This window comes from Ammospiza caudacuta, chromosome 25 (assembly GCF_027887145.1).
Source record: "Ammospiza caudacuta isolate bAmmCau1 chromosome 25, bAmmCau1.pri, whole genome shotgun sequence".
Taxonomy (NCBI): Eukaryota; Metazoa; Chordata; class Aves; order Passeriformes; family Passerellidae; genus Ammospiza; species Ammospiza caudacuta.
Window position 1 is genome coordinate 5,832,078 of NC_080617.1, and position 19,043 is coordinate 5,851,120.

At 61.3% G+C, this 19,043-nt stretch overlaps 3 protein-coding genes across 5 annotated transcripts in view; 1 reads left to right on the forward strand and 2 right to left on the reverse strand.

Moving 5' to 3' along the window:
• The first annotated feature begins 1,347 nt into the window (after positions 1 to 1,347).
• Positions 1,348 to 11,846, forward strand: TINAGL1 (tubulointerstitial nephritis antigen like 1). Of its 2 annotated transcripts, none has more exons than XM_058819956.1 (12): positions 1,348 to 1,363; positions 2,361 to 2,683; positions 3,239 to 3,302; positions 5,138 to 5,230; positions 5,313 to 5,427; positions 6,640 to 6,763; positions 7,004 to 7,154; positions 7,864 to 8,047; positions 8,290 to 8,335; positions 8,763 to 8,886; positions 9,866 to 9,911; positions 10,029 to 11,846. In XM_058819956.1, the coding sequence occupies exons 2-12, from the start codon at positions 2,371 to 2,373 to the stop codon at positions 10,167 to 10,169; spliced, it is 1,401 nt and encodes a 466-aa protein (XP_058675939.1). In that variant the 5' UTR covers positions 1,348 to 1,363; positions 2,361 to 2,370; the 3' UTR covers positions 10,170 to 11,846. The 2 variants fall into 2 exon arrangements, with proteins under 2 accessions (XP_058675939.1, XP_058675938.1); XM_058819955.1 differs by lacking the exon at positions 1,348 to 1,363 and adding an exon at positions 1,407 to 1,505.
• A 637-nt stretch (positions 11,847 to 12,483) lies between these two features.
• On the reverse strand, positions 12,484 to 16,219 carry PEF1 (penta-EF-hand domain containing 1). Of its 2 annotated transcripts, none has more exons than XM_058819989.1 (5): positions 16,190 to 16,219; positions 15,509 to 15,728; positions 14,812 to 14,967; positions 14,215 to 14,358; positions 12,484 to 13,740 (listed from the first exon to the last, which is right to left on the reverse strand). In XM_058819989.1, exons 1-5 carry the CDS (start codon positions 16,205 to 16,207, stop codon positions 13,511 to 13,513), a joined length of 768 nt encoding a protein of 255 aa, XP_058675972.1. In that variant the 5' UTR covers positions 16,208 to 16,219; the 3' UTR covers positions 12,484 to 13,510. The 2 variants fall into 2 exon arrangements, with proteins under 2 accessions (XP_058675972.1, XP_058675973.1); XM_058819990.1 differs by having other exon boundaries at positions 14,215 to 14,522.
• Positions 16,220 to 17,050: 831 nt separating this feature from the next.
• The window catches only part of COL16A1 (collagen type XVI alpha 1 chain), a 29,312-nt gene continuing 27,319 nt past the window's right edge, over positions 17,051 to 19,043 (reverse strand). Inside the window, exons 67-70 of the mRNA XM_058820004.1 lie at positions 18,683 to 18,749; positions 18,397 to 18,573; positions 17,434 to 17,511; positions 17,051 to 17,349 (exon numbers count right to left, since the gene is read on the reverse strand). Of these exons, the coding sequence (XP_058675987.1) occupies positions 17,147 to 17,349; positions 17,434 to 17,511; positions 18,397 to 18,573; positions 18,683 to 18,749 (525 nt within the window). The 3' untranslated portion in view covers positions 17,051 to 17,146. The remainder of the gene's footprint in view (positions 17,350 to 17,433; positions 17,512 to 18,396; positions 18,574 to 18,682; positions 18,750 to 19,043) is intronic.

The following is a 19,043-nucleotide window of genomic DNA, read 5'->3' on the forward strand; positions in this document are numbered from 1 at the left end:
CCCTGGGCTCTGCCTCCCGCCCTCACACGGGCACACAAAGTGCCCTGGCAGGACTTTGTCCCCCTCCACCTTGGCTACCCCACGTGTGCCCAGGCTGCCACTCCCCGCAGAGGGGACACACGCACACAGAGTGACACAGAGACGGAGCTGTGAGCTGGCAGGGCCAGCCCCGCCGGAGACGCAGGAACGGGGTGAGGGGATGCTCCAACACTTGGCCTATGGCCGCTGCCGCCTCCGCGCTGCGCCGCTTTCTTATCAGCTGGCAGGGGGACAGCGCTGTTTACGGGAACGCTCAGCTGCTCCCGCGGCGTCTCTGAGCTGTCAGGGAGCTGGCGGGGGCACAAGGACACGGAGCAGCGGCCGGGGATGTCCTTTGTGCCAGTGGCTTTGCTTTGTTCTCCGGGGGTCTTGGGGGAATTCGTGACTCACTGCGGATTCCTGCGAGTCCAGTCATGCTGGAGACGGACTGGGCTGGACTCAGTTCCTTCCTGCGCCGCTCCGGCTCCGCGTTGCGTGCGCTGCCCAAGGACGCGCTCACAGCAAAGGCCCTTCCAAGAGCGCTTGGAGCAGGGGCTCCCTGCCCAGGGGGCTGCACAGGACCCTGGTTCAGGCGCCCAGAGCACCCTTGGGTGCCGGCAGCCCCCGTGCCCGGCGGGATTTGGTGCTCCCCGTTTCCCCGGCATGAATCCCACCCTGGCCGCGGTATCCCCCCCGTGGGCTCAGCCAGGATCCCGTGGCCGCCCAGGGAACCCCGCCGTGCTCCCGTGCTGGCTGCCGTGAGCCACCCTCGAGGAATCCTTTGGAGATTCTCCCGGCCGGGCGGGGACAGCGGGAGCCCCGCGTGGGCGGCCGAGCTCCCGCAGCAGGTGCTGGAGCCTGGGGGGCGGCCGGGACCCCCCTATTGTGGTCCCCGAGCCCGAGGTTGGGCTCTGACAGCCGGGCAGGGTCCAAGTGACACCAACTCAATGCCTTGGGGTGTCCCTGTCTCATCTGGACCCCTGGAATGGGCAGGAATGCAGCCCCCTCCCCTCCTCTGCGCACACCTGGGCAATGGGGAAGCCCCCCAGGATGTACATGGGGCAGAGGGTGCTGCCCCCATAGCCGGGAGCCCCCATTTAGAGAGGGCAGCGCAGAGGGACCCCAGGAAGGGATCAGGAGCCGGGGACACCGAGGGGACAGAGCGGGCCACAAGTTGGGGGCTCCTCTCTGCAGCCCCAGGCCCGACCCCCGCCCCGCCGCGCTCCGCCCCGGGCCGCTGGCTGCTGTGTCGGCGCCTCCCCGCGCCCCCCCGGCCGGGGCGCGGCTATAAGGGAGCGGCGGGGCCGGCGGCGGGCGCGGGGCGGCGGAGCGGCGGGAGCGGCAGGTACGGAGCGGGCTCCGGGCGGGACCGGGTGGGGTGCCAGGCATGGGGAGAAACGGGGGTCCCGCCCCATGAGTTCCTTGAGGGATCCCAGCACCGGACCCTCCGCCCCTCTCCCGGCGTTTCTGCGCGAAGGGAGAGGCAGGTACGGCCGGGAATGGGGGGGGGGGGTCCCACCCTTGGGGTCCCCGTGGGTTACCGGGTCACCCTCCCCGTTTTATGGGGGTCCCGGGACCCCCCACGCTGCACGGCAGCGGGAGGGAGGCGGCAGGAGGGGGTCCTTCCCCGTGTGCCCCCGGATTGTCCCCACCGCCCCTTTTTGGGGTCGCCATCACCTCCCAAACTCTGCGGGCTGAGCCTGGCAGCTCATGGCACTGCCCACGGTGGGGACTGCGGGTGGCGCTGGGAATGGACTCCGGGCAGCCCCCGAGTGTCCCGAGGAGCCCTTTCCCCTGAGGGTTTGGTTTTGGAGCCGGTGGTGAAGGGGTGAAGGGGTGGGTGAGCCCGGGATGCGCGGAGCCGGGGGGAAAATGGTGTTTTGGAGCTTGAGCTGCGCGGTCACAAGGGGAGTTACAAAACCGGAATGCTCTGAGGAGCCCGGGGAGGGCAGGGTGAGAGCAGCGCCCGGGGAGGGCAGGGTGAGAGCAGCGCCCAGGGAGGGCAGGGTGAGAGCAGAGAGTGGGGAGGGCAGCGTGAGAGCAGAGCCCAGGGAGGGCAGGGTGAGAGCAGAGCCCAGGGAGGGCAGGGTGAGAGCAGAGCCCGGGGAGGGCAGGGTGAGAGCAGAGAGTGGGGAGGGCAGGGTGAGAGCAGAGCCCAGGGAGGGCAGGGTGAGAGCAGCGCCCGGGGAGGGCAGGGTGAGAGCAGAGCCCAGGGAGGGCAGGGTGAGAGCAGAGCCCAGGGAGGGCAGGGTGGCAGCAGCGCCCACCTCGCCGTGCCCTCAGTGGCAGCAGCGCCCACCCCGCCGTGCCCCCGCCGTGCCCTCACCGCCGTCCCTCCGCAGGTGCGGGGACATGGCCGGGGACATGCGGGCCGTGCTGTGCCTCTGGCTGGTGGCTCAGGTGGCGCGGGTGGCCGTGTCCTCGCGGGTCCGCACCCGCCGGGAGCTGGGCCCCGGTCTGTACCAGCACGGCGTCTACGACGCGGGCGGCTCCTACTGCCAGCGGGGCGACGTGTGCTGCCACGGCCGCGACGACGGCTGCACCGTGCCCTACCACGACACGCTGTGCTACTGCGACCTCTTCTGCAACCGCACCGTGTCCGACTGCTGCCCCGACTTCTGGGAATACTGCCTGGGAATCCCGGCGCCCTTCCCCAAAGCCCCAGGTGAGGCTGCAGGTGCTGGGGTTCAGCCCTGGGGTGATGGATGTAGTGCTGCCCTCACTGCAGAGGTGCTCAGACTCCTCAAAATTTTAGGAATTGCTACAGAATGTCCGGGATGGGGATGGACTCCCTCAAAAAGAGGTGTGGGAGCAGCCCATGACCCCAGAGCCCGTTCCCATCAGTGCCTGCAGGGACACGAGGGGACATGAGGGGACGCCATCCCGGCTTGCCCGGTCACGTCTGGGGCAGGCAGATGCTGGCCCTGGTTTAACCCTGCGGGCAGCCCCCAGCTCCCAGCACAAGGCTCTCTCACAAGTCCCGGCCGCGGAGCAGAGCCAGCTCCCGGGCACAACCGGCCCCTTTATCCCTGTCCCTCCAGGCTGAGCACATTTAACCCTCCCGGCGCCGAGCCAGGCTCCCACCCTGCACCCACTGACCCCCACGTGCAGCCTGGATTTAAGAACCACGTTGATTTTTCCCTTTGGTTTGCACCCCCGGGAATTTGGGGGGCTGGTGGGACTCCAAACACTCACCAGGAGCTCTCCTATTCCCATACAGGCTGTGCCCGTGCTGGACACAATTACCCCACAGGAGCCACATACCGGGAGAACTGCAACCTGTGGTGAGTGTGGGCACCTGTGGCATGTCACCAGCACGTCACCAGAGGAAGGTGTCACGCTCCTGTAAACCTCAGAGAGCGAGGCCCGAGCTGGGTGGTGGGAGCTGCTGCCAAAATGCCTTTGCTCCAACAAAAATCCCGAGCCAGAAAGGGCCTTGAGCCTCTCCCAAGTTTCAGTTCATGCCTACGTGGGAGCCGGCGCTGCCCAGGGGCGTTTTGGCCACGCTGGTCCCAGCCCAGCTTGCCCAAGCCTGACGGGGGTTCTGTGCTGCTGGGCACTCCCAGAGCTCGGGGTTAACTGGGAATACTGGTGTTCTGTACTGGTATTGCTGGCATTCGGAGGTGGGGGATTGGAGACGAGGATTGCAGCCCGAGGGGCGATGCTGCAGATAAGGGGAAATCAAAGGCAGCGTCTGGGGCGTGTGCAGGGCAGGGGCACGTGTGGGAACATGTGTGTGTGCTGGGGCTGCAGGTGAAAAGCCACCCTGAGCCTCCCTGCAGCTCTGGGGAGTTTATCCAGCATGGTGGCACGGAGCACTCAGGGATGGAGGGTGTTCCTGTTCAATGTCAATGTCTCCAAGCCATGCAGGTGGATGTCACCTCTCTGCTGCTGGGGAGCATCTCTGACCCATCTCTTCCCTTCCAAACCCTTCCAAACCCTCTCCCCCACACTTGGTCCCTAGAGAACAGAAATTTCTGCAGTGTCACTTCCACCCCTGCCCCTGGTGTGGTCCTATTGTGGGGTACCAGGGGACAAAACCCATGGCGGGGTGACACAGGGTGTGTGGGGCACCCATCTGGTGGCACCCGGAGATGATCCCAAGTCCCCAGGTGTCACACAGAACGCTGGGCCTGCAGGTGAAAAGCCATCCAGAGCCTCCCCACAGCTCTGGGGAGTTTCTCTGGGATTGTGGCATGGAGCACTTAGAGATGGAGGGTGTCCCCGTTCCCCTGGGAATGTCAATGTCCCCAAGCCACGCAGGTGGATGTCACCTCTCGGCTGCTGGGGGAGGGACCCACCAGCACCGGGGAGGGAGCAAATCCCTTCCAAACCTTCTCCCTCACATTTGGTGCCTGGAGAAGAGAAATTTCTGCAGCGTCACCCCAGGGTCCTGCTTGGGGGGGGGCGGTACAAGGGACAAAACCCATGGCGGGGTGACACGAGGTGTGTGTGGCACCCTGAGGTGCTCCCAAGCCCCCAGGTGTCACACAGAGCTCCAGGATCGCTCAGGGATGGATGGGGCAAGGCTGGAATCCAGGTGCTGCCGGCCAGGATCGGGATGGGGGTGTCTGGCAGGACACGGCCATGGCCTCGCTCAGCTCCATAAAAGGGAAATGTGCCGGGATCTGAGCATGCCAAGCATTGCTCACTGCACGGGGGGAGCACAGCCCGGGGCTCCCCAGGGGACCCACCACACCCCCAGAACCCCCCCCTTGGCCCGGCTGTCCCCATGGAGTGCCCTGGTCACTGTGGGTCACCCGTGGGGACACCCAGCCCTGACCCCCAGCCCCGGGCTGCTGTCCAAGCCCCTCTCTGATGTCTGCAGCCCTGGCAGCTTTTCAGATGATTTTCTGTCCCATGGCCTGGCTGCCCTCGGGGCTCTTGTGGGGGCTGGGGCAGGGGGGGGACAACTCCCAGGATCACCCAGAGGCCACTCAGGGTCACCCAAAGGCCACTCGGGGTCACCCAGAGGGCTGCCCACGGATTCACCCCACTGCAAGGTGCCAAGCTCTGGTGACCCCTAACAAAAGCCACCAGTTTGGGAGGGGCAGCGCCCACTCAGCGCCACCCTGGTCACCCTGGGGACATCGTTTCTCACCTGTTGTTCCCCCTGCAGCACCTGCGGGCCCGGCGGGCAGTGGCAGTGCGAGGACCACGCCTGCCTGATGGATGGGGAGCTCATCGACGCCATCAACAGGGGCAATTACGGGTAAGGACTGGGCACAGGGGTGCTGCACCCCTTGCTGCTTTTCGGGGTGGCCCCTGAGCCGTGCCCCCCTCTCCCCACGCAGCTGGAGAGCCGCCAACTACAGCCAGTTCTGGGGGATGACCCTGGAGGACGGGATCCGGCACCGCCTGGGCACCTTCCGTCCCTCTGCCACCGTCATGAACATGAACGAGATGCACGTGAGTGCCCGCGGGGAGGGAAACTGAGGCACGGCCATGGCTGGGAAGGGGCTCCCAGAGCAGGGGGCAGGCAGGGCAGCCCTCGTGTTTGGAGACAGCGGCTCAGCAAATTCCCCCGGACAATCCCCGCGCTGCCAGTGTTGTTTTTTCCCCCTCTCCTCCGCGCTGGTTTCCCATCGGAACGCCGAGCCCGACGCTGCTGACTCAGCAGAGCTGCCTCTCTTTGCTTCTCCCTGCACCCAAACCCGGGCTTGGGCACCCCCCGGGGGTCCCTGGGGGGCTGGCAGGGTGTGACGGTGGTCACAGGGGTCTTTGGATGAGGGAAGAGATGAGGATTTGACCCCATGTTTCAGAAGGCTGATTTATTATTTCATGATATATATTACATTAAATCTATATGAAAAAGAATAGAAGAAAAGGTTTCATCTCAGAAGGCTGGCTAAGAATAGAATAGAAAAGAATTAATAACAAAGGTTTGCGGCTCAGACAGTTTGTGCTGTGATTGGCCATTAATTAGAAACAACCACATGAGCCCAATCCCAGATGCACCTGTTGCATTCCACAGCAGCAGATAACCATTGTTTGCATTTTGTCACTGAGGCCTCTCAGCTTCTCAGGAGGAAAAAAATCCCAAGGAAAGGATTTTCATGAAAAGATGTCTGCGACAGCAGCGCTTGGTGCACCCCCAGCCCCAGGTTTAATTTTAGAGGCGTTTCCTGCGGGCGATTGTGGCCGTGTCCTCCCCAGGAAGGCCAGGGCGGGGACACTGTCCTGATCCAGGGAGGAAAGGCAGGGCCAGAGGCCACCCTGAGGGGCTGTGTCACCCTGGGCTGTCCCCTCGGGGCGGCCACCAAGGGCCCTGCTGGGCTCTGTGATGGGACACTCAGTGCTGGTGTGCTCTAAGGAGGTGCTGGGGCTGTGGAGCCCAAATTTAGGGGAAACTGAGGGGTTTGGCATTTCTGGGATAAATGGGAACCCAAATCTTTGTGTCTCAGGGTGATGTCCCTGTCCTGAGGGGTGTCACAATGAGGCTGGGGGGACACAAAAGTGGGGACACTGCTCAGAGGATGGCTGGGGTGGCAGGAGGAGCTGGGGTCCCATAGTGGGGCTGGGGACACTAGAGCTCACTGGGGACCATCTCAAAGGATGGTTGGGGTTGCAGGAGGAGCTGGGGGGTCCCGTGGGCTGAGCCCCCCCATCTCTGCCCCGCAGATGAACATGGACTCCAACGAGGTGCTGCCGCGTCACTTCGATGCTGCCGAGAAGTGGCCCGGGATGATCCACGAGCCCCTGGACCAGGGGAACTGCGCCGGCTCCTGGGCCTTCTCCACGGCCGGTGAGGGGACAACTGGGACAGGGGGGACAACGGGGACAGAGCCACCTCCCCTTGACCTGCGGGGACAGGGACGGAGCCAAGTCCCTCTGAGCTGCGGGGACAGGGGCAAAGCCACCTCCCCATGAGATGGGGGGACAGCGGGTACAGAGGGGACAGGGACAGAACCACCTCCCCCTGAGCTGCAGGGACACTGGGGACAGGGATGGGACGTCCTCCCCCTGACCCGTGGCTCCTCCCCAGCCGTGGCCTCGGACCGCATCTCCATCCACTCCATGGGCCACATGACCCCCGCGCTGTCCCCCCAAAACCTCCTGTCCTGTGACACCCGAAACCAGCGCGGCTGCAGCGGGGGGCGCCTGGACGGAGCCTGGTGGTACCTGCGCAGGAGAGGGTGAGTGGGACACTGGGGTAATGGGATAATGGCGTGGGATAATGGGATAGGGACAGGTGGGATGGGACAGGACGATATGGGACAAGGTGAAATGGGAATGGAAGAGAATTGGATGGGGTGGAACACAATGGAATGGGATAGGATGGGATAAGATCGGAATAGGAGAGAATAAGAGGGGATGGTACAGGATGGGATGGGAATGGGATGGGACAGGAGGGGATGGCATCAAACAGGATGGAATGGGATAGGATGGGAAAAAAAAGTTGTGGGATGAGGTGGGAAGGGAGTAGGATGGGACAGGACAATATGGGACAAAATGAAATGGGAATGGAACGGGATGGGATGGGATGGGATGGGGGACAGGGCCTGCTCTGGGATAAAGGGGCTTTGGGGCTTTGGTCACCTGGAGAAAGCCCAGGAGATCCCTGTCCTTAACCTTGCTTGGACAGCTGGGGAATGAGGGCAGGATGGACAGTGGGGTTTGGGATCGGGATGGGAGTGGGGATCAGAGTGGAGATGGGAGTGGGGTTTGGGGTGAAAATGGAAGTGGGGATTGGAATGGGGATGAGAATGAGTTTTGGTATGGGAATGGAAGAGGGATTTGGTGTGAGGATGGAGAGTAAGTTCGGTACGGGGATGGGATTGAGATGGAGCAGGAAGTTCCATTTGGGATGAGGATGGAGCCGTTCCTTCCCCTCCCGCACCCCAGCGTGGTGACAGACGAGTGCTACCCGTTCACGAGCCAGCAGAGCCAGCCCGCGGCGCCGCCCTGCATGATGCACAGCCGCTCCACGGGCCGGGGCAAGCGACAGGCGACAGCGCGCTGCCCCAACCCCCGGAGCCACGCCAACGACATCTACCAGTCCACGCCCGCCTACCGCCTCTCCTCCAGCGTGAGCGCCGGGCCCGCGGGCGGAGCGGGGAGCGGGAACGGGGCTTGGCTGGGGCTGCTTCACCTGGGAAAACCGAGCTTGGGAATGCGGCTGGGAAAACCCCACTGGGGGAGCGGCTCCTCCGCAGCGGCCGCCTGTGGGTGCTGGAGCTGCTCTGCTGCATCCCTGTGGGTGGGAGGGCACTGCCAGGGCTCCCGGTGCCACTCGGTGTCAGCCTTTGCCATTCTGTTCTGTGCCTGCAGGAGAAGGAGATCATGAAGGAGCTGATGGAGAACGGCCCCGTGCAAGGTATGGGAGAGGCAGGGACACCCCTTGGTGCACCCCAAAAGGTTGGGGGAATAAAATAGGGGAGGAAACCTCTCTGTCCATGCTGGGGGAGCTGTGGTGGCAGCCAGAACCCCCCTGGGCCGCTCCCCCTGCGTGCCCAGGCAGTGCTGCCCCAGTGCCCGTCACGCTGCCCACCCCAGCGGGCACCGGGTTGCTCATTAACTCCTGAGATTTAATCACCGCCTTGGCAGCTGCGTTTGTTTAACTTTAATTGTGCTTTTTGAAACCTCCGGGGAGTGTTGTTGCATGGCCCCAGGGAGGCTCCAGCTGCTGTTTGGAATTTGATGCCCCCGTGCCCCTCTGTGCCCACATCCCCCACCCATGGGGACACAGATCCCCTCCCTCGGGACAGTGGCAGTGTCCCCAAACCCTCTGGCCGTCCCCACAGCCATCCTGGAGGTGCACGAGGATTTCTTCATGTACAAGAGCGGGATCTATCGGCACACACCCGTGGCTGAGGGGAAGGGGCCCAAGCACCAGAGGCACGGGACCCACTCGGTGAAAATCACGGGGTAGGTCTGGGGGTGGCCTGGGGGGGCCCACAGAGCCATCCCATCCCATCCCATCCCATCCCATCCCATCCCATCCCATCCCATCCCATCCCATGCCATCCCTGCTCCTTCATGTTCCACCCCACCCAATTCTCTTCCATTCCCATTTCATCTTGTCCCACACCGTCCTGTCCCATCCTGTCCCCATCCCATCCCATTCCCATCTGATTCTGCCCCATTCCCATTTCATCTTGTCCCATGTCATCCTGCCCCATTCCATCCTGTCCTGTCCCATCCCACAACTTTCCTATCCCTTCCTATCCCATCCTATCCCATTCAAGGTGGCAAAAATGTTCCCTTTGGGTGTCCCCAAGCTGGGAAAGGTGACAAGGAGGGGATTGGTGGCACAAGGGACACAGTGTGGCGCTCAGCACCCTGGAGGACGGGGGATTTGGAGGTGCAGACCCCCAGGATGGGGTTGGATCTGCCCTGCGTCCGTGTTTCCTTCCTCCTGCCGTGGCTAAATATTCCTGCCCCTATTCCTGGAGCGGATGTCCCAACCTCGGATGGCCCTGGGGAGGTGCCGGGGGCAGGAAATGAGCAGGGTCAGCCCCCCCGTGCCCCAATCCCACCACGGGGCTGGGTGGGGGGACCCCAAAGTCTGGGGGAGCTTGGGGGGACCCCACAGTCTGGGGGAGCTTGGGGACACCACGGTTTGGGGGTGCTTGGGGATCCCACAGTCTGGGGGTGCTTGGGGAGACCCCACAGTCTGGGGGAGCTTGGGGACACCATGGTTTGGGGGAGCTTGGGGGGACCCCACATTCTGGAGGTGCTTGGGGACACCACAGTCTCAGAGAGCTTGGGGACATCGAAGTCTGGGGGTGCTTGGGGACCCCAAAGCCTGGAGGTGCTTGGAGACACCAAAGTCTGGGGGAGTTTGGGGATCTTCCCCACATTCTGGGGGTTGTGGACCCCCCCTCACTGTCCTGTCCCTCTGCAGGTGGGGAGAGGAGCAGCTGCCTGATGGCCAGACCCAAAAATACTGGGTAAGTTTTGGGGTGAAGAGGTCAGCCATGGGGTGCTGCCATTCCCTGCACCCATTTGGGGTCCAGCTTTTTTGGGGGGTATCACCGCCCTGAGCGTGTCCCCTGTCCCCTCTGCAGACGGCGGCCAACTCGTGGGGCACGGCGTGGGGCGAGGGCGGCCACTTTCGCATCGCCCGCGGCGTCAACGAGTGCGAGGTGGAGACCTTCGTGGTGGGGGTTTGGGGCCGCGTCAGCATGGAGGACATGCCCCACAAGTGAGCCCCGCGATGTCCCCAGTGTCCCCAATGTCCCTGTCCCCAGCGCGGCCCTGCCCAGCTCACAGCACGGTGGGCAAGGCACTGTCCCCTGTGTCCAGTGGCAGGGGGCTGGCGCTGTTCCCTGTGTCCCCTGGAGGACATGCCCCACAAGTGAGCCCCATGATGTCCCCCAATGTCCCCAGCGCGGTCCCACCCAGCTCACAGCACACTGGGCAGGGGCTGGCGCTGTCCCTGTGTCCCCTGGAGGGGGCTGCGTGTCCCCGCCGTGCTGACACAGCGGCTGGGGGCAGTGGGGCGTGCGAGGGGGATGCTCCGGGGGCTGCTCCCGTCTCCCGTGGGATTTACCCGCTAATCCCCCCTGCCCCAGGGCTCGGCTGGGCTGCGGTGGCGGCTGGGGGCTCTTCAAAGGCAGCTGCACCCCTCCAAAATCCCAGCTGTGGGATTTCTCCTCCTTTTCCCGATGGAAATTCCTGTCCCTCCCGTCCTGGCTCCAGCAGCTCCTCCCAGCAGGGCAGCGCTGGAGTTTGGGGGTGAAATAACCCAACAAGGGGGTCCCCTGAGCCCCCAGGGCTGGGTGGTGCCAGGATGGGGTCCCCACCGTCCCCCCCCAGCCTGTCCCTATGGTGCTATGGCCCTGCCACCCCCCTGGGGGACAGCAGGGACAAGGGAGGGCTCAGCCCCTTGGTGTCCCCATGTCCTGGGGCGGCCACAAGTGGGGTCCACGCAGCCAGCACAGCCCCTCTTCCCCCTCAACCCAAGGGCTGTACTTTTAAGACATTTTTTTTGTATTTATTTTGCTTTTTATTGTTTGTAAATAAAGTTATGGAAGCCTCAGAGCCCGGAGGGTGCGCTCAGTGCTCCGAGGGGGACACGTGGCCCCTGTCACCCCCTGTCTGGGGGGCCCAGCGCGGCCTCGGGAAGGGCTGGGGGGGTGAGATAAGGCCCCGCTCATTGTCCACCTTCCGGCCCCGCCGCTCCGGTCACCGCGGCCAGCGCTGGCCACGCCGCGGGCACGCGCAGCCACTCGGGCCACCGCGGCCACTCGTGTCACCACGGCCAGGGGGTCACCACGGCCAGCTGTGCCACCGCACCCGGCTGTGCCGCCACGGCCAGGTATTGCCACCACAGCCACCGTGCAGCTGGGCGGCCAAATGCCAGCTGCAAGTGCCACCACAGTGACATGTGCCACCCCAAGTGCCGCAAAAATGAGACGTGCCACCACATCCACGGTGTCCCCACAGCCCCCGTGCCCTCCCTGGGGTGGCGCTGGGGCTGTTGTCGCCTTTCCCAAAGGCCTGCGTTGGTGGCGGTCCCCGTCCGTGTCCCCTCCCTCTGTCACCCCCGGGTCCCCACGCAGGGGATATTCACGGGGTGGAGGGCGGTGCCACCTAATGGTGGCTTCCTGTAACTGCAGGATGGGTGCGAATATATGTTTTTAAAATACGTAAAAATATCTCTATTGTGTATAGATAGAGATATAGATGTGTATAGATATGTCTGAACATCTATATATATACAGGTGTCTCTTTGTGTTCACCTCCCCATATATATCTCAATATAAATCTCTCAATGTATATATATATATATGTGCAAAATATTTTTATATATATATTTTTGCACACATATATATAAAAATATCCTGTATATATTTCTATATGTGTATATATGTGCATGTAACCACACCCATTTAATATATATAATATAAATAATGTAATAATAAAATATAACATATAAAATATAATATGTATAAGATATAAAACATAATGTATATATTATATATTATATATTATATATTATATATTATATATTATATATTATATATTACGTGTGTGTCTATGTATTTACATATATACTTGCATGTATACAAACACATGCATTTCTATATATTTACATATGTATATATACATATAAACAGTTTTTAATATGTTTATGTGTATCTATATATATGTACATGTATGTATATATGTATTAAAAATGTCTGTATATATATTTATATGTGAAAATATGCATGTACACACACCTCTATATATGTATATATATACACCAGTGTATATATACATATCTACCTATACACCTGTATGTGTGTGTGTATGTATATATATAAAAAAATATATATCATGCAGGTATGTATTTTAAATATATTTATATGTATTTTATATATATTTTACATATATGTATTTTATGTACTTATATATAGCACAGAATATATATTAAAATACATATATGCACATATAAAACATATTAAAAAATCTATAAAATATATATTTCTATTTTTATATACATATCAATATATTTATATATATTTACAACCCCTCTGCCTCAAGCCCAAGCAGGGCTGAGCTCTGACTCAACAGAAATATTGGAAATGCTCAGGGGAAAACATCCTTGGAATGCTCGGGGATGGTTGGGAACAGCCAGTCCTGCTCGGGGCTGGAAAACACCGAGGTCACACAGAAAACACCGAGCCTGGCTCCTCCTGCTCATCTCAGACCTTTGAACCTTTTATTCCTTAAGAATTCCTGCAAATCTCTCGGAGATTCATCAGGGTGGATTCCAGGCTCATCACTCAGGAAGAAAACTCCTGCATTGATGGGATTTTTCTGCGCCTCAGGAGTCCCCCCTAATCCTTTATTTTCCATATTTGGACATGAAATTCCTCAGAATTGATTTTAGGGAATGGTGTCCAGCCCTGAGACGTGTCCCCTGGTGCCACCACAGGGGACAGGAGGCACTTGATGTCCCCTGGAGCCCTCCCTGGACACAGAGACCACGGAGCAGCTGGAGCAGAACACGTTTTATTCCAAAGCTGGAAAACCTGAGCTCTGAACTTTGTCTGGATTTGGCTTCAGGATTGGCAACAGCGAGGGGACAATCCCATGGGGCTGCAGCAGGACATCCCATTCCAGCAGCCCCATGGAAAACAGGGATGAGACCCCCAGGAAAGCATTCCCAGGGCGGGATGCGCTCCCAGGGCACTCAGGTAGGGAAGGAAGGAGCTTTATCCTCATTTTTCCCCTTTCCTGCTTCTTCCAAACCCAAGGTGCAGCTTTTCCTCCCTAAAATGAAGATGTTCTGCTGCAGGCAGAACCTCGGGATGAAGCTGGAATTTGGGGCTGGCACGGGATCTAAGCTGCTTTGGCTGTCCCAGTTTGGCGTGGGTTTCACAAAACGGACACGAGGAATCCAAGCCAGGAAAACCCCAGCAGGATTTGGGGTGGATCAAGCTGGAAATTTGGCCCCGGGGGGAACTCTCAGATGGGCTCAGCATCATCCAACAGAGAAGATGAGGATGGCTGAAGGTTCTGGAGAGCTCCAGAATTCCCAGCCTTTGGAGTGGGGATGTCAGAGCATCCGTGTCACCACCATGGTGAGGAAATCCTCGTAGCTGAGGCGGACATTCCCCACCATGGCCGTGTCCTTCTCCCTGAAGGCGTCGGTGAGGCTCTGCAGCTGCATGCAGATGTGGATGAACCGGTCCAGTTGGATACTGGGATTGGGGGAACGCTGGGCGTACCGGGCCAGCAGCAGCTGGCTGAACTGGGGGCTCAGGTTGTAACCCATCTGGGAGAAAGCTGGGGGGAGGAAAAACTCGGATTGAACCTTGCCAAATGGAAAGGGAGCGGCTGTGTCCTGCTCCCCCATGCCCCACACACCCCATCTCCCACTCCCACCACCCTTCCCACTCAGGGTGTGCACGGGCAGGGCTCTCCAGAGGAATCAAACCACAAATTCCAGGCATTTTTCCCTTTCACACACACCCAAGAGCTCCTCCCCACAAACCAGGCTCCAGCCACTCATCGTTGAGAGGGAATTCTGGGCTTCCTGAAGGAACTTTGTGCCCCACCCCTGCTGCAGCTCATCACCTCCTGTCCCCTGAGAAGCTCCTGGTTTATCCCATGGATAATTCCCAAGGAGCTCAGACCCCTCCAGCCCGGCTGCAGAGACCACTCCAGCAGGAATTCCAGGTTCCAGCTGGGAACAGAGCCTGGAAATGGTTATGAGGGGCATCAGGAGGGGCCAGGCTGGTGGCTGTGGCCCTCACCCACCTTGCTGGAGCTCGCTGAAGCTGATGGAGCCGGACTGGTCCCTGTCATACTGCTGGAAGAGGCTCCTCCACTGCTGGATGAAGCGCAGCAGGGCGGAGAAGCCGTAGACGTCGATGCGCCCCGACCGCGTCTTGTCGAACATGTCTGGGCAGGGAGGAGCAGCAACAGGGCAGGGAGGAGGAGTGGAAAAGCTGCAGAAACTTCCAGGGAGCTCAGGATCCATGCCGTGGCTCCCTGGAGTCCTGCTCTGATCCCAAAAATCCCCCTCACCAGGACTGCGATCCACTGGGACCGTTCAACCCTCAAGGCTGGTAAGAAACGGCACCAAAAGCTGAGGTTGGGGCAAGCTTTGGGTGAATCTCTGCATTTTTTGGGCTTCCCTCACTTTCCTCCCTGTTTTTCTGGGATCTGGGGCTTGTGCAGAGCTGGGATTTCCTTTCCCAAGCAGGATTTTGGGCCCTGCACCCGTGTCCTGCCCCACTGGGAGCTGCTTGGTTTGCCCAGCTCCAGCCGGGAGCGATACCCAGGGAAAAGGGGAATTCACCCCAAAGCCAACCAAACCAGATGAGAAGGAGGGGAAGGAGACCCCAGACTCACTGATCATGAGCAGACAGGTCTCATCGTTGAACGAGGACCAGTTGTTGTTGACCAGAGCCTGCTTCAGCTCCTTGACGGAGATGAACCCGCTGTGATCCGTATCCACCGTCTGGAACCAGGAAAACGCCTCGGGATCCACCCCTGGGGGGGCATTCCCTGCTCGGGGAGAGGCCATCGGAGCTGTCACCTTCCCCTCGGACAGGCCAGGGGCTGGGCTGGGCTGGCCCCGGAGCTTCTCCTCCCACGGGAATTACAGCCCGGTAAATCCCGGGAGAACGGGGCCGGGATGGGCACGGAACGGCTGGAGCCGGGAATGGGCTGGGAACCGGAGCCTGGGGTGGAGAGGAGCCACGGTGCTGCGCCACAAATCCGGCAGAACCGGGAGATTGGTGTGGGGTGAAAGTTTTAGGGCTTCCTGGCCCTTCCTCTTCCTCCCTTTTCTCTTTTTCCTCCTCCTCTTTCTCCTTTCCCTCCTCCTCTTCCTTCTCCTCCCTCTCCTCCTCCTCCTCCTCCAGGATTTCAAAATAATAAACCGGGACATCCAATTTCATCCTCCTGGTGGCTTCTGCTGAGCTGGGGACCCCCTCAACCCTCATCGGGGTGGGGACTCCCCAGCCCCCCGACCCCGCACCGGGCTGGGCACCCCATCTCTCCCCACCTTGTCCCGGGTACCGCGGCAGGAAGATCCCGAACTCACCTCCCGGGGCCGGCCCGCCGTAGGGCCCGGGCTGGGGGCTGCCGTAGGGGCCGCCGTAGGGACCCCCGGGTGGGGGATGCCCGTAGGGTCCCGGGGGTGGCCCCCCGCCATAGGGACCCCCGGGTGGGGGGTGCCCGTAGGGTCCCGGGGGTGGCCCCCCGCCGTAGGGAGCCCCGGGGTACGGCCCGACCGAGGGGGGCTGTCCTGCGCCGGGGTAGCCCTGGGGAGGGGACAGAGCCGGTGTGAGGCGGGCACCGGGCACCGGGATGGGCACGGGGATGGCGCTGGTGTCGCTCACCCTGGAGACCCTGCGCGCCTCCCATGGCCCCGACCCCCGCCCCGGTCACAGTCCGGATCCCGTTCCCAATCACGGTCCGGATCCCGGTCAGAGTCCCGATCCCGGTCAGAGTCCCGATCCCGGTCACAGTCCCGATCCCGGTCCCTGGTCCCCAGCGCCGCTCTGGGTTCCGGTCCCGCTCCCTGGTCCCACTCTCCGCTGCCTCTCCGGTCCCGCTCCCCGGTCCCCATTCCCTGCCCTCCGGTCCCGGTCGGGCTCCCTGCCGCCCCTCCCACTCCTCCGGTCCCGGTCCCAGTTCCCGTTCCCCGCCGCCGCTCCTGGTCCTCGTCCCGGTCCCGGTCCCGGTCCCGATCCCGACCCCGATCCCGGTCCCGGTCCCGCACCTGCCCCGGGTACGCCATAGCGGGTCTTCCGCCCCGGCCACGCCCTGATGACGTCACCGAAAGTCCTGCACCCATTGGCTACGCTAGGCAGTGACCACGCCTCTGGGCGGGGCGGGGGCAGAGCGGTGACGCGCGGGAAGCGCGCGCCCGACGGAGGCCTTAAAGCGGCAACGGCGCCTGGGCGGGGTGGGGCCCACCAGGAGCGGGGATAGTGCCGGGATCAGTCCGGGATTGCGGCCGGGATCAGCCAGGGAATGGAGCTGGAATTCCCCGGAAGATCAACCGGGATCAGCCCGGGAATGGGGCTGGCGACCCCACAAAATGAGGGCTGGGATTCCCCTGGCAGCAGGACCGAGATCCCTCTAGGAGCAGGGCTGGGATAGCGGTCTGGGATTCCCAGGAATTCCAGGCATGATCCAAGAGTAGGGCTGGTGTCAGCCTGAGAGTAGACGTAGAATCCCCACAAGACCACGGGAATTAGTTTGGGATTCCTCCAGAGGCAAAGCTGGGATCCCACCCCATCCCAGATCTCCTGGAACCAGGGCTGGGATGTGCTGAGATGAGAGCGGGATCTCCGCAGGAACGGCGCTGGGATACCCCCAAATCAGGGCTGGGATTGCCTTGAGACATCCCAGGATCCCCTGGCATCAGGACTGGCACTCCTCCATCCATCCCAGGGTGCTCAGCATCACCGTGTCCCCAACCAGAGTGGGCTCATGCTGCTCAGATGGCCGGAGCAGCATCCCTTGGTGACAGGGTGGTGACAGTCTGGGGATGAGGCACAGAGCCACCCATGTCCACTCACAGGTGTATTTTTGGGGCAGGATCCACCTGCCCCCACCATTGCCTGTACAAGCCCCCCTGAGCCCTCCAGCACGGGCACGGCCCCGGCACAGCGGGGTGAAACACGAACAATATTAACAGCAAATCTGGGGGGGCTCGGGGGGCACGGGGGGCTCAGCCAAAGGGACCCTTGACGTTCTTGGGCTGGAAGAGCGGCTGCTCCACGGGCAGAGCCCCCAGGCAGTCGGCAGGGTTGCAGTGCCCCGTTTTGCCCGGCTGCCCCGTGGCACCGGGAGGGCCGGGGATGCCAGGGATGCCCTGCTGCCCCACGGGGCCCGGGGGACCCATCTTGCCGTAGCCTGGTGGCCCCTGGGGACCTGGAAGAGAAGGAGTGAAGGAAAAGTGGGGTGGCAGCAAAGCCCAGGGTGGGGCTGGGGGCCAGGCAGAGGTTGGGGGCTCACCTGGGGGTCCCGGGGGGCCGCTGTCCCCCATCAGCCCCACGCCTTTCTCGCCTTTCTCTCCTTTGGCTCCCGGCTCACCTGGGGGAGAGGTGGAGGGAGAGGAGGGGTGAGAAGCTGGCACAGCCACAGCGTCCCAGTGCCAGGGACGCTGGGAATGAGCTGGGGACACTGGGAATGAACTGGGAACAGCCCAGGGACACTGGGAATGAACTGGGGACACTGGGGATGAACTGGGAACAGCCCAGGGACACTGGGAATGAACTGGGGACACTGGGGATGAACTGGGAACAGCCCAGGGACACTGGGAATGAACTGGGGACACTGGGAATGAACTGGGAACAGCCCAGGGACACTGGGAATGAACTGGGGACACTGGGAATGAACTGGGAACAGCCCAGAGACACTGGGAATGAACTGGGGACACTGGGAATGAACTGGGGACACTGGGAGCAGCCCAGGGACACTGGGAATGAACTGGGGACACTGGGAATGAACTGGGAACAGCCCAGAGACACTGGGAATGAACTGGGGACACTGAGAATGAACTGGGGACACTGGGAATAAACTGGGAACACTGGGAACAGTCCAGGGACACTGGGAATGAACTGGGGACACTGGGAACGTCCTGGGGACACTGGGAATAAACTGGGAACACTGGGAACAGCCCAGGGACACTGGTAATGTCCTGGGGACACTGAGAATGAACTGGGGACACTGAGAATGAACTGGGGACACTGCAAATGTCCCGGGGATACTGGGAAGAGCCCAGAGACACTGGGAATGAACTGGGGACACTGGGAACAGCCCAGGGACACCAGGAGCATCCTGGGGACACCGGGAACACCCCAGGGACACTGGGAACACTACAGAGACACCAGGAACATCCCAGAGACATCGAGAACATGGTGGGGACACCGGGAACAGCGCAGTGACACCGGTGACGGCCCGGGGAGCAGCACGTACCCCGCATGCCCGGCACGCCCTGCCGCCCCTCTCGGCCGATCTGCCCCGGCATGCCCGGGGAGCCGGGGGGTCCCGGCCGGCCGGGCAGCCCGTCCTTGCCGGGGGGACCGGGCCTGCCCGGGGACGCCACCATCTCCACCGGGAAGTGCAGCCGGGAGGTGTAATAGGCCATCCGCTCTGCGGGGACACAAATGGGGACAAAAACGGGGACAAAACCCGAGCTCAGCCAGCGGGGACAGGGTGGGGACAGGGTGGGGACACAGGGAGGGTCACCACCCCCCGTTACCGTCAAACATCTTGTTCAGCTCCTGGCGGATGAAGCGCTTGACCTCGTCGTAATTGACCACATCTCCCTGTGGGGACAGAGGGGACACGGGAGGGGACACAGGAGGGGAGACACGAGGGGACATGAGGGGACGCAGGGAGACATGTGAGGGGACACACGATGGGACATGCAAGGGGACATGAAGGGACACAAGGGGACACGTGAGAGGACAGGGGACACAGGAGGGGACATGTGAGGAGACACACAGGGACATGCCAGGGGACACAGGAGGGGGCACATGAGGGGATACAAGGGGACATGTGAGGGGACATGAAGGGACACGAGGGGACACACAAGGGGACATGAGGTGACACGCGAGGGG